Source organism: Diadema setosum, chromosome 20, assembly GCF_964275005.1.
Source record: "Diadema setosum chromosome 20, eeDiaSeto1, whole genome shotgun sequence".
NCBI lineage: Eukaryota > Metazoa > Echinodermata > Echinoidea > Diadematoida > Diadematidae > Diadema > Diadema setosum.
In genome coordinates, this window is record NC_092704.1 from 16,247,458 (window position 1) to 16,270,368 (window position 22,911).

General features: G+C 38.8%; 1 protein-coding gene across 1 annotated transcript; it reads right to left on the bottom strand.

The window, feature by feature from the left end:
• Positions 1-710: 710 nt before the first annotated feature.
• LOC140244016 (serine/threonine-protein kinase tousled-like 2) lies at positions 711-22,911 on the bottom strand. The gene is made up of 17 exons (XM_072323669.1): positions 22,665-22,911; positions 21,625-21,700; positions 20,726-20,754; positions 19,836-19,919; positions 18,630-18,740; positions 17,392-17,484; positions 16,798-16,908; positions 15,809-15,945; positions 14,966-15,188; positions 9,087-9,266; positions 8,063-8,154; positions 5,866-5,955; positions 4,242-4,411; positions 3,962-4,103; positions 2,663-2,774; positions 1,859-1,966; positions 711-1,366 (listed from the first exon to the last, which is right to left on the bottom strand). The coding sequence occupies exons 1-17, from the start codon at positions 22,812-22,814 to the stop codon at positions 1,187-1,189; spliced, it is 2,088 nt and encodes a 695-aa protein (XP_072179770.1). The 5' UTR covers positions 22,815-22,911; the 3' UTR covers positions 711-1,186.

Consider the following 22,911-nt stretch of genomic DNA (forward strand, 5'->3'; position numbering starts at 1 on the left):
TGTACATGCAAAGGTTTGCAAATTTCAGCTATTCCCATTAGAAAAGGAAAATGCTGACACCTTTCTTGTAATCCTATTCAGACGTGCAAGTCGGCTTTTTAACAACAAAAACAAAACAAAACAAAGACAAACAAATAGAGGAATAAAAATCCTGCTTATTTTGTCTGAAACTTTTTTGGGTGTTGCTGTTTCTTATCTTCTTGTGACATGTGTGGCGTTGCAGCTTTCTAAGAAATGCAAAAAAGCTGAACAATTTATTGTTCTTTCAACTGTTTGCCCTAATTCTTTTTCTAACTTTATCCATATCGAAAAAGAAATTACCATTAATATTACATATAAATAACAACTTTGTGAGCTTGCATTTAATGCATGTGACATATATGGCCTGCAAGACTTACAGGAATAAACAATTACTAAAGTTTAGCCTTCTCATTACTACTCCTCTTAAAAATATGAAAAAAAAAAAGAAGCACTGAACATTTTAGTCAGGTCGTCATTAATACTGGCCATACACAACGTAATCACTAAGACATACAAACACACATTTAGGATGTGAACCATTCACAAATCTGTAGACTGCAAAACATGCTCTACACTCTAGCTAGACCATTGCGGTATATCAGATGATTTGTAAGCTTTCCCATTCAGATGATTTATTTCTACCATGCTTGGATGCCGCTTTGTGGTGGTGGGGGGGGGGGGGAGTGGGGTCAGGGTGAGATGGAGCAGCAATTCTGCAAGGGCAAGCAGGAAGCAACTACTCAGTTATGGGGTCATGAATGAAGCAACTATTTCTTTTTCCATGACAAAACATGGCCCTCATTCCACTGCATAAAGTTAGACCAGAAGCTGGGTTAATGGCCTGCATTTCATAAAGCGAAGTTGAGTATGGAATGCCATTTGTGAGTATAGTGGAGCATGTTTGGAGAGTGACAAGATTTTTTTTTTTTTTTTGGCGGAATCATCATACAGCATTTTGGACTTAAGATACAGTCAAGTTTCCAGAGAAAGAATTCCCATTATGCTGATTTCTTTATACAATGAGCTGCAAAAATACACAGTGGATTTTTGTGACATCACAGATCACATGGCGCTTCACATTTTAAAGACACCCCAAACCCAGCATCGCATCTACTTTCACAGGCATAAAAAAAAAAGGGGGCCTTATGTGCTCCTCTCGCAGTGGTTATGTGGAGTTCTCCGAGATTCCCATTGACTGGTTGGATGGGCTGCTTGTGCTTGTGGCGAGGGCGGCAGCAGCTGCCGAATTCTTCTTGCTGGAGGGCATGAGGTACACGTCTTTAGCCAGCGCCAAGACGTCAGCACGGTCCTCCTTACGGTACATCAAACAGCGGCGGATGAAATCCTGCATTCGGGAAGAGGATGAAACCACAGGAAAAGAATTCATTTGTTTTTGTTCAACAGGCACTTTTTTTTTTAGGGGGGGGGGGGTACTACTTCAATGGGCACTTAAAAAACAGTGACATTCTTATCAAATCTGAGCAAAAAAAAAAAACGGCTGTTTGAGTGTGAGTATGCAACAACTATTTAGAGGTAATGGCAGAATGGTAATTCACTGGCATTCTAATGGTGTCTTCTTTAAAAAATGCCTGATTATCCCATTCTTTGAAACTTATTCATTGCTACCACATCACTTCCTCCGTTTGTTCAAATCACATTTTCCCCCTCAAAAAGACCAAGTTAATACTTTTTGTTTTTCATTTTGGTGGGTGGTAAGGATTTCTCTCACCGTGAGGTATCTAGCATCATTTTTGACCGACTACTGGGATTATTCTCTGTGTATCACTTTAGGTTCAAAATAATCTGACAACATTCTCAAGTACATGGCAATACTGACCTTGGCTTCTTGGCTGACCGTAGGTTTGGGACTAAACTGGACTTGAGTGGCCCTCAAGATTGTGTTCTGCTCTAAGATGGACGCTTGTGACAGGTTGTGACCAAACGGCTGCAAATTTGACAGACAAACATGTTAGTAATGAACACTGGTTATGAAATTGTTGCAATGTACTAAATCATCTAAAACTACTTATTTATTCCAAAAACTACACAAATTTTGAATTCTTCATTAAAATTATGTACATATGTAAAAACACTGCTTTGTATGACTCCTTTTCATGTCAATCGATGCTAAAGAAATTTTTCCTTCAGTGTGAAGAAATAAATAATCTAAAATGATCTTTAACTACATTTCAAAATTTGTATTCAGTTCTACACACTTCATACAAAAGAAAGAGAAGAGAGCTTACTTTGGTAGGGGCTACACAGGGCTGGGAATTTATGAATTGTAAAAATTGACTTACAAATAAAATTATATTATCAATGTGAGGTGTTTGCACTAAATAATGCAAGAAAATAATAATCATTTGCAAAGTGTATATGGCACAAATTGCTGAAATTAGCTCTACATGATCAGTGAATGTCACCGGGGTTTTTTTCCCCCCCGAGTATGTGTAGGCAAATTAAATAATGTTCCCATTGAGGTAATATGTATGGCATTCCATTCGGATAACATTGTGAAATTTTCTCTTCACCCTTTCTGTTCCGGGGACTTCGGACAGCATGTATAATTTGATAGGGTTTCCTGTTCCAATAAGCACTCAAAGCACACAAAAGGGTAAATGGAAGAGAACAGTACTGTTACCTTCTTGCCATATAAACACTGGTAGAAGATGATTCCTACTGACCACACATCCACCTTGGAAGAGATTTTGGGTGGTTCCTTCCCCACCACAAAACATTCTGGTGGTAGGTACCTATGAGGCATGGAGGGAAAAGACTGGTTGTGTCAGAGCAGGGATAAAAGTCCATGGCTTTATTAGCTAGTGGTCCTTCTACCTAGCCACTGGTTCACATGCTTTAACCCATTGGGGGGGGGGGGGGGGAGGGGGGATAGGCCGGTTTTTGCCATGACATGCATTTCCCATAGACACCTGCCTGAGTATACTTGGGACTAGTCTTCAACAGATTAACCCGTTGAGGACGAGTCCCGAGTATACTCGGGCAGGTGTCTATGGGAAATGCGTGTTGTAGCAAAATCAGTCCGTCCTCAACGGGTTAAAAAACACAAGGTACAGCAATTCCTTTCATTATTCTCACAAATTGCTCAAAATCAAGTGCAAATTGGTGTACAAATTCATGTGGAACTTCACACACAACTGATGCACCCTTTCCATCTGATATTCAAGTGACCAGAAATGAGGATCATTTTTACAAGCACAGATGATCATAACCTAGTCATACATAGTTTCTTCTCTCAAAAGCTGATAGTGATACATGACAAGTGACACTATAGAGAAAGATATGCAATAAATTGCAGCTCACAACATACTATTAAAAGAATGAGAACCAACAGAACACATTGTACATCACAAAACGTCAAATTTATGTAGACATGTTACCAGTTCCAAACATCAGGATTGAAGAAAGAGTGAAAGAGAGAGAGGAAAAAACAAAACAAAAATAAAACAAGAGAGCAAGGAAGAAAGATAGAGAGAGAGAGAGAGAGAGAGAAAACAAAACAAAACAAAACAATAAAGAAGATGAGTAATGCCAGGTGATAATGGCAGTGAAGTTATTAGTAAGGTTCTTGTAAACATATACATTTTACTTCAAAGAATTTTACAATAGCTCATTATCATTTCAAAGTCAATACAAACAGCTACCACACTGTCCCATCCTGATTTGTTAAGTTATACTGTAAACGTTGATATTTTCGCGCAATCAATTTTTCACACCGAGCGGCTCAAAGACATATTCACGGGTTCTTGAATTCATGCTGCGTAATTGTCAACCCGTTCAAAATGTGCAGAGACAATTGTGAAAATATTTTCGCTAGATTTAGAATTCGCTCTAGCCATAAGTAGCACGAAATACATGAAAATTAATTTATTGCAAAAATTTCTGTTTACAGTAATATGGTCTGTGAGCTGCTTGAACTCACCAGTATGTTCCAGCTCCCTGGGAAGTCAGGTCCATACCGCCCTCTTGTGAGTTGAAATGCTCCTCATCCATGACCTTTGACAGTCCAAAGTCAGTGATCTTCATGGCACCACAGGTCGAGCCGTGACATAGAAGAATGTTACCTAATAGAGGACAAAAACATTTCTATTAACTTATCTATGCAGGTCTATTTATTTCTGTTGTCTGTACAGGGTACCCATTTCACCAGAATAAAGCTTGTCTTTCATGAGGCCTTGTCAAAACTTATAACTCAAACATACCAGGCTTAAGGTCGTAGTGGATGATGGGTGGCTTTCGCTCGTTGAGGTATTTGAGGGCACTGACCACCTGCATGATGATACAGCGTGCCTCTCGCTCTGGCATCAATTTGTGTTGCTTCAGATGGAAGTCCAAGTCATTGCCAGGACAGAACTCCAACACAGTGCAGAACCTTTGTGACAAAGAAGCATCAACAATCATCTCATTACAATAGGCAGGCTCGACAGGCAGGCTTTTTTTCTTTGGTGACCCGCTTGGGCCACTAAAATCTTTATATCTGCAAATGTTTGGTGGCCCGAAGTAGAAATGTAGTGGCCCGAAATAAAAGGAAACGTAAAAATCCACTTTGAATCTTACTTCCTAATCAGGCCATAAAAAGATGAACTTTTTGGAAATTTGGTGGCCCAACATTAATTTTAACCCGTTGAGGAGGAGTCCCAAGTATACTCGGGCAAGTGTCTATGGGAAATGCATGTTGTAGCAAAATCAGCCTGTCCTCAACGGGTTAAGTGGCCCCAGGCCACTGCTACCGTTGAGGCCTCACAGGGTTATATGCCTTGTAAACATTCTCCGCCTGGTGAGTTGTGGCTGGCATGGGGATTCTGATCAGATTTCCAAAATATGTCATCTACATATGGCAAAACCCAAAGTACAAAAAATGATTTGATTTCAAACTGAAGCCTCCTCCCTTAAAAAAGAAAGAAGGAAAGCTTTGTATCTTATAGGCCACATAGAATTAAATTAATCTTCAGAACACTACGGCAAAACTGGGGGCTTTTCATAATCACAAAAACAAAAACCAAATTACAAGACAGGTGTGCAGTTCAATTTAGACAAGAGTGGAAGTGTCAAAATATTTCCACATCCTCTGAGAAGATTGGCATGATCTTATCTACATGATAGAAGAGGTACAGAGGTTACAGGGGCTTGCACTTCTTCTGCATTAGTATCTGCTCTTCATTTCCTCTATCCTTGGATTTCCACAATAACACAACCAGTGCAACTTCCTGTGCTAAAATTCCACTCATTTTCTCACGGGGTGATTTGATTCTGCCTGACATTTGAATCTTTGCATCTCTCACTATAGTTTGGGAGACTTTCTATTCTAAAACCGAATTTCCGTCAAGTGCATAATACACAGTATTTCCCCATACTGGCCAGTTTGCTATCCTACGTATTCAAATACATAGATATTCTTTCCCTTAGGTTCAATTTGTCATTCTATATAATATTTACCCTCACAAAATCTCACATTCATTCAATACATGAAATCCAGTTTGTCTGCATGAGTTGTTGTCATGTCCTGCAGAGCCATGGGCAAGTTCTTTGTATTCCTTTGTTATAAGGCATGTACAAAATTTGCACATAATCAGTCAATTTCACTCCACAGCCCAAGAAACAGTCTGGACACGAGAACAAGAATTCACAGCTATTAATGTTTATGCCATTTGTTAATGCTGATCACAACTCTAGTGTACTAGAATCATCACAACCAGAGAAGCAAAAATGTTCTATCTCCACAGACTTTGAACTGTGTACGTGCCTTTCTTGCTCTACAGTGACAACACATATACAACATATCTTCAAGAGAGTTCAAGAGAAAGACTTTTGTTGAGGACTACTTACGAATTGGAATCAATCTCGAACACATCGTATAGTTTGACTATCCGCACGTGGTCCAGACTTTTGTGGATCTCATATTCCCTCAAGGCATGCCTGATGGCAGAAAAAATTGTGAAGGTTAGACAATAGAAGAATTGATGCAAAAACAATATCATAGTGTCATACATCTTTCTCTCTCTACCCATAGAATGGGTAGCGAGAATCCTGCGATCTCATTGGTCGAGAGCTTTGTGTTGATTTGTACTGGCCGCACGCTTAGTCACAGTGGTAAACATGTTATCGCGCACTTGTAGCAAGAGTATGTAACAAAGGTTCGCGCACTAAGCAAGCATTCACGCACTCAGTACGAGATGCCTATTGGTTAAAACAATCATGCATCAGTCTTTACTGGATGCATGGTTCTGAAGAAATACCATGCGTCCAGTAAAAACTGATGCATGGTTGTCGGGCTCTCGTCTATGGCAAGCCAAAAGGAAATGCACCCAGTAAATTTGTCATCGGGTAACATGATAGAAAAATGGGTTTTTGGCAAGAAAATTACCCATTCTATAAAACAGATGACACACATTTTTTCGTGCATCAGTTAGAATATAGTGTGCATGCGGTAACTATGGAATTTAGCCTAAACCCACTCGGCTTCGCCTCGTGGGTTAAGCATTCCACAGTTACCTTATGCACACAATTCCAACTGACGCACTCAGACCTGTGCGTCATTTGTATACTGGACTATTCATTTTCCAGCACAACGAGAAAACCATAGTATAAACAGTCACATTGTCATTAGTAATGACAGAATTGTTCTCCACATTCTCCTAAATGAACATGTTTTTGGATCAATAAGTATCTAGGAGAGAGCCCCACAACTGCCAATGATACTGCGACTGATATCAATTCAACAAAATATACCACATTATATAGATGATGACTGGCGGAGGAGGGAACATACTGAATGTTCCACCTGAAGGGTTTGAAATGCTATTGAGGGAGGTTATAAGTCCCTCGACTTCGTCTCGGGACTTATAGCCTCCCAAAAAAGCATTTCAAACCCTGAGGGTGGAATGTTTGGTACATGTTCCCGACAACAAAAGTCATCATCTGTTATATTACATGGGTTAGTCAAATACGTCAACGTCAACCACCAGCAAAACGCACTCGATTACTCGGTCCTACATGTAGGCCTTCTGTCATTTGTTACGTGAAAATGTTTTCCCATGGGAGAACATTACAAAAATGTTCGCCCATGGGGGAACATAACGAATGTTCCTCCATCACGTGACTGTGTTTAGCCAATCACTAACTGGTATTTGACTAACCCATTTAATATAAAATACTATGGCCTTCTAGCAATGACAAATAGAGCATATCATTGATGAAACATCAAATTTCATTACTACCTAATCACATCCAAAAATTAAGAGGCATACACAGGTATATGATTTACATATGTCTAGATGCTCCATCCACATAATTTTCAGGGACAAAAGTTTAATGGTGCCAGTTTCATTCGATCCTAAACCAGATCTAGCATGGCAGGGTGTTTCAATTCAACATGGAACCTGTAACAGTGCAGAAAACAGAGAATATTTCCCATGAAGTAGAGATAGTGTAGACAGTATGAAGACATGAAACCAAATTTACTCGCCATCCCAACTCTCCTGGTGCAACCAAGTCAAAATGTCAGAGGAACTGCAGTCAATTATAGTTTACAGGCAATGAATAACAATAGGGAGCTTTTGCAAAACAACACAGTGAGCAGTGCGGTGCAGGAAGCAACCAAACTTGAAGCTACTGCATCTTTCAGTGTGTTGTGCCTTAAAACCGCTTTGGCAAATGCATGATGCAGCAGCTTAGCCGAGTTGCAACTTTCCCAGTTGCAAATGTGCATATTATGTCTTCAATAGTATCGCTCCTTCAGCTAGGTAGGCGATTCTAGAATGACGCCATTATGGCCGACTACCGTTCAAAGATTTGAAAGGACGCAGGACTTCAAGCTTGTAACTGTGCTAATGGCAGAAAGTTGCACATGACATGCACAATCTAACATCCACTTCATATTTGTAAAAGCTCCCCCTTTTGACAAATGATGGACGCAACACTAACAGAATGGTGAAGAAAATGTTGATGAAAGCGACATCTTAATAAATCCATGCCTACATTACAAAGAGTGCCATTTCATACACAGATCACTTTGCACACTCACTTAATGTAGTTTGCCTTCTTGTCCTCTTTCCACTCTTTGCTCAGCTGGTGAATCTTGCAAGCCACATCCCGATGCTCTCGTAGGTCATAACCCTGGAAGGGAGAGAGGGGGCAGTGAAGGGGTCACAAAAGCGAACGGCCATGTACCTCCCCCAGTTCAAAAATCAGCTAAACCCAATTCGTCAGAAACAGAGTGACATGTAATGCATGTCACAAGGTACAATGGTCATTTTGCATATATCATTATTACACCATAAAATACCGAAATCAGCAATTCACAGATGACATAATAGTAATATCTAGTTTTAATGATGTACCCAACTTTGATAAAAATTTCAATACCTACTCATGTTCTTTCCTTCAAATAACCATGTTCACTGGTGTATCAGCTGCATTTCCTGCTGACAGAAGGTCTCCCAAAATAGGAGGTGCTCTCAGTACATGGTAAACACACAATTTGAGCTAATAATGAAAGTCTGTCTCAGGATATCTCCACTGGAATGTTTTGGTAGCCTGAGTGCAAAAGTTAGTCATCTTTGCTGGTATATCAATTAAGAAGTATATCAGTACCACATGGATTATAAAATACTTCTAAACTTCAGAGGCTTGGATTGTCATTTCACGGTACAATTCTCATTGTGCTTCCAAGCACAAAGCGGCAGTAGAGCTGATAACTTTCGGTAATTGCTAATACAAACTACAAGTACATCTATTTGAATAAAGAAAAACAAGACCTCAACATTATCTATAGGTACCATGAGTATCAACCTATTTCTTTAATTCATTTATTCATTTTTTTTTTTTTTTCAAAGTCAATTGGCTAAAACTCTTGGGTGCAGTCAATACATCAGCATAATTTATACTCTGGCAAATATGACATATGTATCTAATGAGTAACTCCCAGCACATGGAGGAATTGACATGTACCTCTAATTTGTTCTGTTTAGATATAAACTTTTTACAGATGAAAAACTGAATTAGCACAATCCGCTTTTCTGCGATGCAAAGAGCCAGGCAGGTCTCACCTTGTAGACCTCGCTGAAGCCCCCCTTGCCCAGGAGCCGCAGTAAGAGGTAGCGGTCGTTGAGCACGCGGTGGTCCCGAAACGCCGACTGGTCCTCGTTGTGGATGCGCTTGAGCTCCCGTATGTGAAGGTTGCGCTCCCTCTCTAGCTTTTCTAGCTCCGCTTGGAGGTCTGCCTCCTCCTGAAGACATTACACAACATGATGAACATTAAAGGCATAATTTACCATTTGCAGATGAAACACAAACCCAGAATTAGTGCTTTAAAATAGTTTTAAAGGGTGTGTACAGTTCTGGTCAAGATGAGGATTTAGCTTTTAACGTTTTGCGAGATATTCAGAAACCACTCTATGAGATGTCAAAGAGCATGCAATTCTAAGGGGTATCAAAAGTTTATTTGATGAAAATCGGTTTTGAAATGGCTGAGATATCCCAAAACAAGGTGAAACAAAGAGATCCTAATAAAAGGCATGGCCTGTCGCCTTTTATTATTATCATCACTTTTTTGGATATCTCAGCCATTTGAAAACCAATTTTCATCAAATAAACGTTGAATCCTTCTTAAAATTACATGCTCTTTCATATTTCATAAGAGGTTTCTCATTATCTCACTTAGGAATGTTCAAATCATGAATCCCCACCTCAACCAGTACTGTACCTTCCCTTTAAAATATGATCTAGTGATAGAAACAACTACTGTAAAAATTTGAATTAGTTAAATCAGGGATCTCGCCAGCGTATATCACCCTTGTCGGTGCCGACAAGCGTGCGGTTTGAAGAAACAATTGCCGACAAGGGTAAAACTTGCCGACAAGGGTAACACCACGCGTGAACTTGCCGACAAGGGTGACTTGCTTGACGAGCTAAGTTCGGACAAATTTCTCGCCTTTTTCAGTCTTTATTATCTGGCTAGAAAAGAAGCTAGATGTTGAAAGGAGCAGCAGTTTACAAATACAAGCGCAAAAAGTTACCCACGCAATCACCGCACCGATCACAACAACGCGGCTCAACAGAGCGACGTGCAGTGTGCTAGCTGATACACACCACATCACACACTTGCTCACTTACATGCGCTCTGATTTGGGATCCACACACACATGCACAAAGGAGGTTCACCTTCCTAGTTGCACCCAGCCGGCCAGACAGCCGCCTGCATGTACAACAGTACAGTATATTGTGAGAGGGAGAGAGAGGACGGAAAGAGAGGGTCGGAGGCCGAAGGAGGCTGAGGAAGGCTGACACGTGCTCTCTTGTTGTCACGCTTGTTGTCAGGTTACGCAAAGACAAACGATATGAAATGCATGCCCCCCTCCGCCAAAGGTTTATTTTTCTCTCTCTTTTTTTTTTTTTTTTTGGCTGCTTTGGTTTGTTTGTTAGTTTGTCTGCCTGTCTGTCTCTCTATTCGCAAAATAAGTCAAAATTTGGGAACAGATTAGGATGAAATTTTCAGGAACAGTTGGTTGGTAAAATGGCGCAAGGAACAGATGATTAAATTTTGATAGTGAGCAGGATTTATAATACCACCGGAATTCACCGCCAGGATCCAGGATTTTTAGACTTTGTTTCGTATATTTGAAAGGATTCGTATCAGTTCTTTAGGAAGCTGGCCATCGGCAATGACGCAAAATTAGATGCGTTCAAAGCATTGCCGCAGAGAGAAAATTAACTCGATCTTTCGTTAAAAAAAAGAAAAAAGAAAAAAGAACGTATGATGGAGTAAGCAAATGCAAATTGTTATTTTGGTTTTAGTAGTTTCAGTGGTTTTTCGGTTTTTTTTTTTTTTTTTAACTAAAAAGCCATGCGTTCCATTTTATTCTTTTCAATTTCCATGGATTTGTAAACGTCATTCGTGAATATTCCATTTTCCTTTTCCGGGCCGAAATTTATAGTAATTCTGTCATGATGGTCTTTCAAGTTCAACGTACGTAATGCTCCACGTGCTTCTGGCTTGGTTTGTTAAAAGGTGGGTTAGGGGGCCTTCATGGGCAGAAAATAAATGATGATCATTCATCAATGTTCCCAGTTGGTTTACATGCTATGTTCACGCTGTTTACGACCACTGAAGCAAGGTGGCAGTACGCGCGGCATTCCTCTATCTGACACCTGGCTTTCGTGGAAATTTCGTGGAAATTTCCACAAGCCATGATATCAAGTTTCCCCACTGCTTGTGGTCGTGTTTTTTTTTTGTTTTTTTTTTTCATTCTTCATTACGAACAACAATTTGTTAAACTTGACAAGTGTAGATAATTTGCGTCGAGGATGTGTTTCTTTTCTTTTTTTTTTTCATTGCAATAACATTTTGTTTTGTTCATCGTCCGTGCATGGCAGGGGTTCATGGGAGAACGATAGGAATGACTGGGGAGAAAATAAACTGAAAGAAGGAAGCATCTTTTGAGCGAGCTGTCTTTGTTTTTCTCTACACCAGCATCAATTATCACCACCAAGGTTCATTTTTTTTTTCGTTACTCCGACAGATCAATGATAAAATGATGCTAGATTCTTTATTCTGAAGGTTCGTTAATCCAAAAATGATTAAGAAAAATGTCCGTTCATTTCACAACGAAATCAGTTTTGTTATTTCGATCGTTCTGCCAGTGAAATTTCGGAATAAAACGACGGCACAAACAGCGTGTTTTCGTTCTCTAAGGGTCTGTTATTCCGACAGAAATAGTAATGATAAAATAATAAATTGTAGATTCTTTATTCTGAAGGTTCGTTAACCGAAATCAAATAAAGAAATATGTCCGTAAATTTCAAAACGAAATCAGTGCGTCATTTCGAACGTTTTGCCAGTGAAATTTTGGAATAAAACGACTGCCCAAAAACAGTTGCAGTTTTCTTACTCTGAGGGTTCGTTGCTCCGACAGATTAATGATAAAATAATGCTAGATTCCTTATTCTGAAGGTTCGTTAATCAAAAAATGATTAAGAAAAAATGTCCGTTCATTTCACAACGAAATCAGTTTTGTTATTTCGAACGTTTCTGTCAGTGAAATTTCGGAATAATTAAAACGACGGCACAAAAAAGCGTGTTTTCGTACTCTAAGGGTCTGTTATTCCGACAAAAATAGTAATGATAAAATAATAAATTGTAGATTCTTTATTCTGAAGGTTCGTTAACCGAAAATAAAATAAAGAAAGATGTCCGTAAATTTCAAAACGAAATCAGTGCGTCATTTCGAACGTTTTGCCAGTGAAATTTGGAATAAAACAATTACTGCCCAAAAACAGTTGCAGTTTTCTTACTCTGAGGGTTCGTTACTCCGACAGATTAATGATAAAATAATGCTAGATTCCTTATTCTGAAGGTTCGTTAATCCAAAAATGATTAGAAAAAAAATGTCCGTTCATTTCACAACGAAATCAGTTTTGTTATTTCGAACGTTTATGTCAGTGAAATTCCAGAACAAAACGACGGCCCCAAAACGGTTACAGTTTTCTTTTACTCTGAAGGTTCGTATACTGCGAAAGAATAACGATAAAAATTAATACTTAAGATTCTTTATTCTGAACGATCCTTAATCGGAAAACGATAAAGAAGAAATGAAAACAGTTACAGTTTTCTTACCCTGAGGGTTCGTTACTCCGAAAGAATAATGCCAAAATAATACTCTACATTTTGAATGATCGTTAATAGAAAAATGATAAAGGAGAAAATATTCGTTTATATCCAAACGAAATCAATTTTGTTATTTCGAATGTTCTGCCAGTATTATTTCGGAATACAACGGCCCCAAAACGGTGTTTTCTTATTCTGAAGGTTTGTTATTCCGAAACAGTAACAATAATAGATGATAGATTCCTTTCTGAAGGTTCGTTGATCGGAAAATAATAAAGAAAAAATGCTTGTTAATCTTCGAACGAAATCAGTTTTATTATGAACATTCATCTGTAGTACCGACCTTTGGTGTTGTTGTTGTTTTCGATTACAAACCTTTGAAGTACTCAGTAATGAATCGTTTCATTTTATGATTCAACAAACCTTCGGAATAATGACCATCATTACATTTTTGTATGATATCTCTTTGATGTCACGGCCAAACTACCGCAGTATACCCAGAAAGGAAAGTGCAACGATGTCCCGAAAGTTCTCGATCGCTTCTCGCGCATCTGCATGCAATAGGCCTACCACGTGGTCGAGCAGACGGCGAGAAAGCAACACGGCGCGCGTTGTTGCGATGGAGAGACGGCTAATTATTGCAACAGTGAAACAGGAAAGGCCTAAAGAAATCAGAACCTTCACCATCGGCACCTACTTCTCTTTCATTTATTATTCAGGAACTGCCGCCAACAAAAGGTATGGAATTTCTGCATTGTTTCTGTGAGAATATGCCCCTCACAACGTTCATTACATCTCCGTGAAAATGTCGCATTTGGTGGCATTTTAGCGGCGATTTATCTGTGTTGTATTGAGCATTAGCGAAGGCTTTCGCGCTTCGCGCGGGAGGGGGAACCCCCCTCCCGTATCCACCCTCAGAACAGCGCGCATAAATGCCGACAAGCGTGAAGAAATTCCTGGCGAGAACCCTGGTTAAATTGATGTTAAGTATTGTTAAATATACAAAATGTGAACAACAATTGTAATAAAAATGCTTCCAGACTAAACCGTCTACAGTTACAGTTTATTGAGAAAAAGACTGATATCTCCTTTATATTTAGGCTTTATTGCGAAAATTTTATATGGTTAGGATGTTTTGTAGTACAACGAACCTATGCATATGCATCCAATGTGATATCTTGAACACTTTTAAAATCACTGCTCCCAAAGGTAAACTGTACCCTTAAAGTGAAAACACAGTTCTCATGTGCCTGCAGAACTGTCAATTTTTGCTCTGATGTGTACACTAATGCATAAGAAATGTGTGACAGAATGCCACAGTAATACAATTTCGGTTGGGTAACAATGAAAATGGGAAATATCAACCAAAAAAGTCTGCTGGAAGTACTACAGTCTCTGATTATACACCATCGTGGTTGCTATGTAAATTTTTATGATCAATTATCGATTATTAATTATGATTTATAAATCGGGCCTCAGCAGCGTCCACCAATCTTCCACGGCAGAGCAAATCGTATGCACATGTTGGAAAACAATGATTGCTAGGGTACGATCGATCTTCACATAACATTCCACCTACCCACAATGCTGAATGGGGAGGGCTCTTCTGCAATAAAAGACCTCTGTAGGCCTATGCAATTTATCATTTTTCTAAATCTCAAAATACTCCCAACTCGTAATCCTAGCAAATCATGTCAGCCAGAACTGAGAACTATGTTTTGGATTTAATACCAAGGCAAGCTGTGATGAAGCTGAGTCATAGCAGTAGACTACCATTGAGATTTGGTTGCATGCAATTTTTGAAATCCTAGGTGAGTTCATCAATGTTGTCAATGTTACACAATTTTGTAACTGTCTGAAAGACTGGCTCTGATTCGTTGATTGCAAAGTAATGTAAAAGTCAAACCATGTGCACCACATTACTACCAACATCAACATCAAGTATACTGAACAATGTATTACAAACATGCATATGTTCATATCCACAAAAACTTTGATATAAACCATCCAAAGATGACCCCCCCCCAAAAAAAAAAATAAATAAATAAGTGCAGAGGATGAATATCAATATCTGCATCAGCATATACTTTCTTTGTTTGTTTTTTTCATATAAAATATGGTACAATATTTTCTAATAGTGGCAAGATGATGTGTTCATTATGTTACTCACGCCTACTGTTTGCAGTCATGTTTTTGGCTCCTGATTGACTCAAAGGTTCTCCTTTTTTTACTACATCATCCAGTATAATTTTGTATTATCTGTTTAAACTTCCTGCGGGTTCACCAAGTATTGACAAATGCAGGTCGTATGTGTGGTCTAACCTTCTTCAACGCCGCCTGCCTCAGTTTCAGGATCTCATCCCGCTCGTAGAACTCCACATGGTTCATGAACTCCGGCAGGGGCTTGGCAAAGGCCTCGTCGGGGCCGTTCTGCTTCGGGCGTGACTTGCCGCCGGGGTGGGGGCTGTTTGGTGGTTTGCGCTTCATCAGAGACTTCTTCTGTTGGTCTAGCTCTTCCCGCTCCTTGGCGATACCCTCTTGCCTCCTGGCGGTTGGACAGCCACAGACAACAAACAAGAAGGTACCTTCAGTTTATTTGGGCACATCTCTTTGAGGTATCTTGAAGCAGCACAGGCTTAGTTGTCAGTACAGCTAAACCTACCTTAGCGACCACCGGTCTATAGCAGCCACATGCTGTATATGGCCACTAAAAAAAAAAATCCAACCCCCTCCCACAGAGGAAAACCATGTTAAGGTAGCTTGAAGAGTACATACAAGTGGCCCTTCCAAATTTTACTAATTTTGCTTTTAAAAAGTCAGAACACTGAATGGTTTGCCATAAAAAATGATAGATTCTTACAATATCCAATGATGCACCATCATGGTATCAAATTTGAATGAAATACTGCAAATGTGGCATGGCAGTGGCAACAAATTTAAAGTATCCTCCAAACAATTTGTCTTCCAGCGATTCAATTAAATGATGAGTATACTTACGTCTCAAATGCAAATACACACAAATAAAAAAAAAACAACAACAACAACAAACTTGTGAGTAAGCATAGAAAAGAATAATGTATGTGTCTGTTGGGGGGGGGGGGGGTGGAGGGGGAAAGAGGGTGTTGAAAGGGGAAAGAGGGTGTTGAAAGGGGTAATGTGACTCACTTAATGAGGTCTGCGAATGCATAGCCATCATTCCATGCCTCCACAAACTTGGCACCCTGCCGCTGGGTGGTGAACTGACCAAGTCTTAGCCGGTCCTCCATGCTCCTTGTTCGGGCATCCTTGTTTTCAACTTTGGCCTGGTTACAAGATTCAGTCGAAACACATACATGAATATGACAATCACGTAGCAAAGTTTTATAGAATTACATTTGCATTTTCAAATTTGAGGAGTATGCATGAACCGTAACATTGTAAACTTTTATTTTACTATTACAAAACGGGAATTCAATTTTTTGATTGAAAGAATGGAATAAATGCTATTTCAGCAGCTGACAGGACGTACTTTGACAAAAACATGGTCATATATCGACAATAGTGTATATACTGAATGCTTTATTGGGCAAATTCCCATACTTCGCTTCACTGATATGACCGACAATGTCAATCAAAACATCCACGTAGGAGCAAATGATCTTCAAACCTAAATTTTGCTGACTGCAACAAAGTGGTAATTACTTTGCGTTGAAGCCTCATTTAATGCCGAGAACACAAGGTCTTACTCCCAGGTCATCCTCATTAAGCGGTCATTACTACTGCAACTTTTATTTGTGACAACCAGTCCCAAGAAGGCTCATTCGTACAGAGACAGTCTGAAGTTCTAAAGTAAAACTGAGATGAAAATTTGAATACTAGATCAACATGAGAAATGAACAGCACAATAAGAAAGTCACCTTTGATCCCACAGCAATACACTTGCCTACATGAAGTTTAGCAGCCACAAGCATCTACACCTAGACTCTGCTTGTAACATCTGACTGAAACTACGGTCTCTCATAAGAAAGAAACCATGTAAACAAATCATTATATTTTTTTTTTCCTGCTGTGGATTTCTCTCATCACTGGGATAATGAAGGAGATTTGGGGCAAGATGTAGATTTTGTTTCATAGTGATCAAAGTACTTCTATTTGCACAAGTGTGTTGATCTTACCTTTTCAATCAGCAATGACTTAATTTTCTCTGTGCTCCTCTTTGATTGTTCCTTCACTTTCTCTAGAAGCTTCTGGGCTGTTTCAAGCCTCCTTGTTAATTCTTGAGTTGTCTGTATGAACAGCACAAAGAAACAAATTACATGCTTAAAACATATGTATCATCCCTTCCACTCTAACCTTTAAATGATTTCTCAGGCATTTTCTAGCATGCATAGCTGTGGAATATTACATCAGAATGGAATATTACACCGGAATCTACATGTACAAGCTCCTGTGATTTTTATGTGTTAAATAACCTTTAAACTAAAGTGCGCATGCATTTAGTAATTTCTTGTAATTGTGTGCCATGTACGACACAGCGGACAAAAATATGTATGAATAAGGTAAAATCATAAAATGGTACTTAACACAAGAAGACATGCTTTTGACATGAGAACGCATATCATTTCTTGTCACAAATAGAACATTTACAGTAAAATACATGAAAGCACTTACAATGGAGAGCGAACATGTTTCTTCAATACACACAATGTGTTAATTTCCTTTGATTACATTCCTACACACATAACAAAAGGTAATGAATGTAAGCTTACACTATTTAGGGTTTCTATGGTTTCCTCCTTCAATCTTAGCTCTGTTTGATGCTGCCGTTCTTTCTGCTCCAGGTCATGAAAACTCATGTCAGTCTGTGAAAAAAAATAAGGCATAAAGATACAGAGAATGAATCAGACCACACAAAAACAAAATTCCATTTTTTGGTGAATATGTGACCACACCTCTTGAAGATTTATCAGCCTTTTCGCCCTTGATTAGCCTCAACTGACTGCAAGACTACATTAATTGGTTCTAGTTACTGTATATGCCATATATTTCGCGAGTCTAAATTTTCGCAAATCGGGAATTCCCAATGATTTCGTGACTGGTTAAATGTGCGATTGTGGAGTCCTGTACTAAACGGAGAAATGTACAAACGTACGTCACATCCACATCGGGATCAGAGTCAATATTTTTGCGTGCCTTTAATTTCGCGAACAGCACCTGACTCGAGAAATTCGCAAAAATAACAACCTCGCAAAATATTTGGCGTATACAGTATTTACATTATTGTGTACTGTACTGTCAGGATTGTACATAATGCTGCCAATACAGTTACAATGCTATCATATTGAAAGAATTCACTTTGATGAATTTCCATATGAACACGCTAAAGTTTTGGGCTAAGACATTTTCTTCACTGCACGAATCAATCATCCTTCAACCTAGCAAGTTCTGGTCATCAGACTTTGGCTGGATCATTATCTTTATTAACATGCATCAACCAGGATGGTTCACAACTTAAAATTTGAGTATGTTGCAAGCTCAGAATGTGAGAATGTTGCAGAAATTGTATGCATGCGGAGCGCACATCACAAGCGCCTAGTACATAATATTTTGCAGCTTATCTCTCTTTGTGCCACTTATGTTTAATGTTCTCTCGCATGTTTTGCACACAAATATTAAGTACTAGGTAGTTTGATGTTTTGCAAGTTTTGCACATGTTTTTTCACATATTTAAATACACTGATTTTGAGCTTGTTGCAAATTCTTGAGGATGTTGCATAGCATGTTGCTGGCTTTTGAGGATATTGCACAAGAAATTGAGCATGTTGCAGCGACATGGTGAAACCCCTCGTGGACCACCCTGCATCAACATTCTAAGCGATTACAACATTTCTGCTACTCTCACTAAAACCATTTGATATTTGCAAGTTCTAATTCTGAAATCATGATCTTTTCCCTTTAACAGATGAAAAACTAAATGGTATGAGGACTACCAAAAGATTGTGTTTACTTGAGTTGCTGATGAGCTAAGATCCACAGGTCTCGCTCTTTGCGTCTTTGGAGAATGTGTTGACAGATTTGTAAAGTCGTTACTATTGCTACACGGTGATGATGACAGCTGCTGCGAAGTGAAGAAATATGGAGAGAGACAGAAAGAAACAAAGAAAGATATAATTAACATTGCTGTGAATTGTGATTACATGTCTTCTCAGTAATAGTCTGATGTGGCATTTTCATTTAAAGGTCCTGTTTACCCTTGGGAACAGTGATTTAAACAATTTTCAAGACATGACAGTTATTGCATATGTGTAGGTCTGTTGTACCACAAAACGTCCTGTAATATAAAATTTTTGCGATAAAGCCTAAAATATATGGAGATACTGTATCTGTATCTTTCTCAACAAACCGTAACTGTAGATGGTTTAGTCTGGAAACATTTTTATTATAACTATTGTTCACATTTTGTACACTTAACAACACTTAACATCACTTTTACAGATTCAAATTATTACAGTGGTTGTTTCTATCCCTAACTCATATTTTAGAACTATTTTAAAGCACTAATGCTGGGTTTTTGTTTCATCTGCAAATAGTAAATTATGCCTTTGAAGGTGTCACTGTTCAACCAAGTACTGTAAGCGCTGTTTATTTCATATGCACACATAATGGGATTCACGCGATCATGCCTGCATTCAATTGTGATGTTCCATGCAAAAATGTGACACAAAACAGTATTGTATAGCTGCTACCATTTGTCACTACCATTGTCCATTATTCCCATCAGATGTACCACATCAATGGACAAAATGGCCACTAACATACGGAACATTGAACTACAGTTTCTTCCCTTAGGTTTCACTTTCACCGAAAGAAAGATAATTCCTAACGTAAGGAGCTACTGTAATACACATTACACACATTCATGATGAATTCATGGCCGCAACACACGCACAAAGGCAATAGATACTTGGCATCAAGAAATCAGACAGAAAGTAGCAGGAAATAATGGAGTGTGCCTCTTTTGATCAAGCAAAGAACCTATACGATTAATGTCAGAAGGGTGAAAGATCTTCAAAGAGAGCATTGAAAGAAACACAGGGATTCATTCATGTAGTCCTGAAAGTAGTGCATGTAATAACCAGATTCAGTGCATTCCATCGAGTCTTGAGTTACGATGGTGGAAAGAGATTTTTCTGCTCGCTGAAGCAATACTTACAGAAGGAAACACACTTGCAGGAGGTGATTTGGGCACAATCCCAAGGCCAGAATTGGCCCTACCTGGGCTGTTGGATGTAGTGGACTAAAAAACAACACATGCACACAAAGACAAATAACATCAGTTGGGGAAGAGCTACAGGAGGTGCTACAAAGCTGACAAATATGATCATATGTTGTACAATACAAACAGCAAAATGTATCAATCTCACTAGAAGGTAACAAAGGAAGACAAGTGCATGGCTCCAATCGATTCATATAATTTTCTTCTCCAGTTTCTCACAAATATTGCACAGGCTGAATTAAAATTCTATCCTAGAGCACTGACTTTTTTTTTTTCTTTTTAGAGCAAGCAGTAACATTACAGGAGCAACAACAACAGCAAAATTATGCAAATCAGATAAATAACACGATCGTATGACTACCTAGTAAAGTGTCTTTGCAATGTTTTCATGAAGTCTCCTTCCCTAGCATTCAGAAACAGAATCGGATAAAACCGACTAAAAACTACACTGATATCATATGTATGAACATGTCCGTCTGCATAGAAATATCTCATGGCCTAGCTACATCTTGAGCTTAATTGCTGAGATAGTGTTTCTTTGTAAAGGAAAAGTGAAACCAGCGAAAGTCATGCACAGAGACGATAATAGCTATGTGAGTAACACAAGTCATGTCCATGGCATGGTGGCTATCTGAAAGTGTCAAGACATCATGTCGGCTGCTCTGAGGATTGGTCATATGCACATCTAGTAGATCTCGAATAAACAAGTTTCTGCTTTTGTTTCAATTCTATAATTGAAGGCAAAATCCCCTCATACACAGTTTCTGTTTCAAGAAACATAGCAACACCTCACCCTTCTTATAACTCATCCTTCCTACCTTACTTACCCGAAAGTATTCGCTGATCTTTTTTGCACCTGAGAGAAATAAATAACAAGAAACAAAAAATAAGATTAATGTCCTAGTATACATTTGTCATCAAATTCCCTAAACAACCTCAGTCACCAGCTGCCTTAGTATGACCATCATCAAACATCAACAGCAAACTGAACTGATGTTTACCACAGTGGACAGGGAAATCACACACCACATCCCCCCCCCCCCCACAAGAAAAAAAAAATCCTTTAAGGAAAGCAATAGCAACTGTGCACAAATACTCTCCAAAGTGATAAAGACTGTGGTCATTGTGTCAAAGCAATATGAAACCATAGGTTCACATCATTTCTTAAACAAAGCAAAATCATATACATGTCATATCTGGGCATCACCCTCTGTTGTGCTTCTCTAGGATACCTCAGCACATGACATGTCATTCATTACATTTGAATACATGCTATGAATCTCATACTGTATGTAAGAGTGGACATTTTCATGTGAGTAATTTTTCACGCTCGGCCGGGTAATAAGATGAGTTTTGTGTATTTTTGATTTCGCAGAATCAAGACATGAACTACTGGAACATATAGCAAGGAAAAATATTTGCATGCTTTTCTTTGCATGATTTTTATTCCCCATATAAGCATGTTGGGTTGCAAATGCAGCAGTAGTGAATAATTTTTCATTTCCCTCATTGCACTAAGCCACTTAAGTGTAGAAAGTAACACATAATTCAGCCCTCAGCTGAGATGTTTGTTTTGTTTGGCCTACTACACCATTAAAATTACAATTACTCCATCAAGAATATAAAGTCTGTAACAAGCTTTGACATGGTTTGCATTTTTTAAAATATGATATGCCCTGAAGTTGAAGTTCATTCTCTCACTGGCATACAAATTGAAAATTCCTACCTCCTTGATCGCCATCTGGTGCCCCTTTCCTTTTCCGCCTCTTCTTCTCCTTCTCTGGCGTTTCGGAAAGCACAACCTGCAAATGAAATGGATGATCATACACACATACATGAGACAATGCAATTTGACAGTGCTAAAATTCAGAACTCAATCAAAAACCCCAAGCACATGTTTTATTTTGCATGGCACAAGTTGCTGATTTGCCTAACTAACATACTCCTGGTGATTTTATCTCTTCATACTGCCTTTTCAAAACACACACATCTTTGCACATTGCACAACATACTCTTTACATGATAACTATACACATTGCAGATAAAGATGAAGGTTTCTTTAGAAGCAACTCAAGATGTCTATCCATTCCTTTGAAGTGAAATGCCACTCCATTTTGTGGTTGACTTTAATTAAAACAAAGCTGGCAAAAGCGTCATGATAATAGGATACACAATATGATTATAATATGTAGATTAAAACAAGGTTATGGTTTCACAGATTCATGTGTTTTAAAAATATTGGCCATGATCATGTAGATATGCATATCAAAGTGATGATGTCATAGCCCTGGTTATCTCCCCTCCGACCTGTCAACAATGATTTACTTAATTTCCTTCTTTGAAGTGAAATCACAAGGAATAAAGTGTATCCTCTTATTATTAACTGAATGTAGAGCTGCAATATCTGAAACACTGATTACTATTACACGAAAGGAATTTGACATATTTGTTGCTGTCAAATATAAACTTGTCTTATTTATCAATGTTTTTTCTCTTGTCTTTTCAATGGTAGCATTTTATTGTGAGGCTATGATAAACATTACCATATCCCTTCCTCGGCATGGTGTGTGGCTGCGACCAATTTTTATGTACGAGTGTACAAGCATGGTCCATGGTACAAGTGAAGCTCTGACATTCCATTATGCTGTAATTCAACTGCTGACTTTATGAAATTCCTACCATTCTGCTTATTTGATTTTACTGTATACAAGTCAAATTTGAATGTGAAGCAACACTTCGCTCTAATATCTTAGTTCTTTCACTTACCTCTCCCTCATCGTTAGGAGAACCTCTGCTGCTCGTGCTGTGATTGGAGTCGTCCGTGATCAGGATCGGCTGCTGTGATGAGCGGTTGCCCTTGATACGGGCTTCAAGCAGTTCTAGCTTCTGCGGGTCAAAGTGCCGGAACTCCTGCATGGCTGTGCTGTTCGGAGCTACGGCACTGGTGGTGGGGGTGTGATGTGAATGTTAAGGCCAAAGCAGACCTCTGTTATCCCTCCGTCTAAGTCAGGTC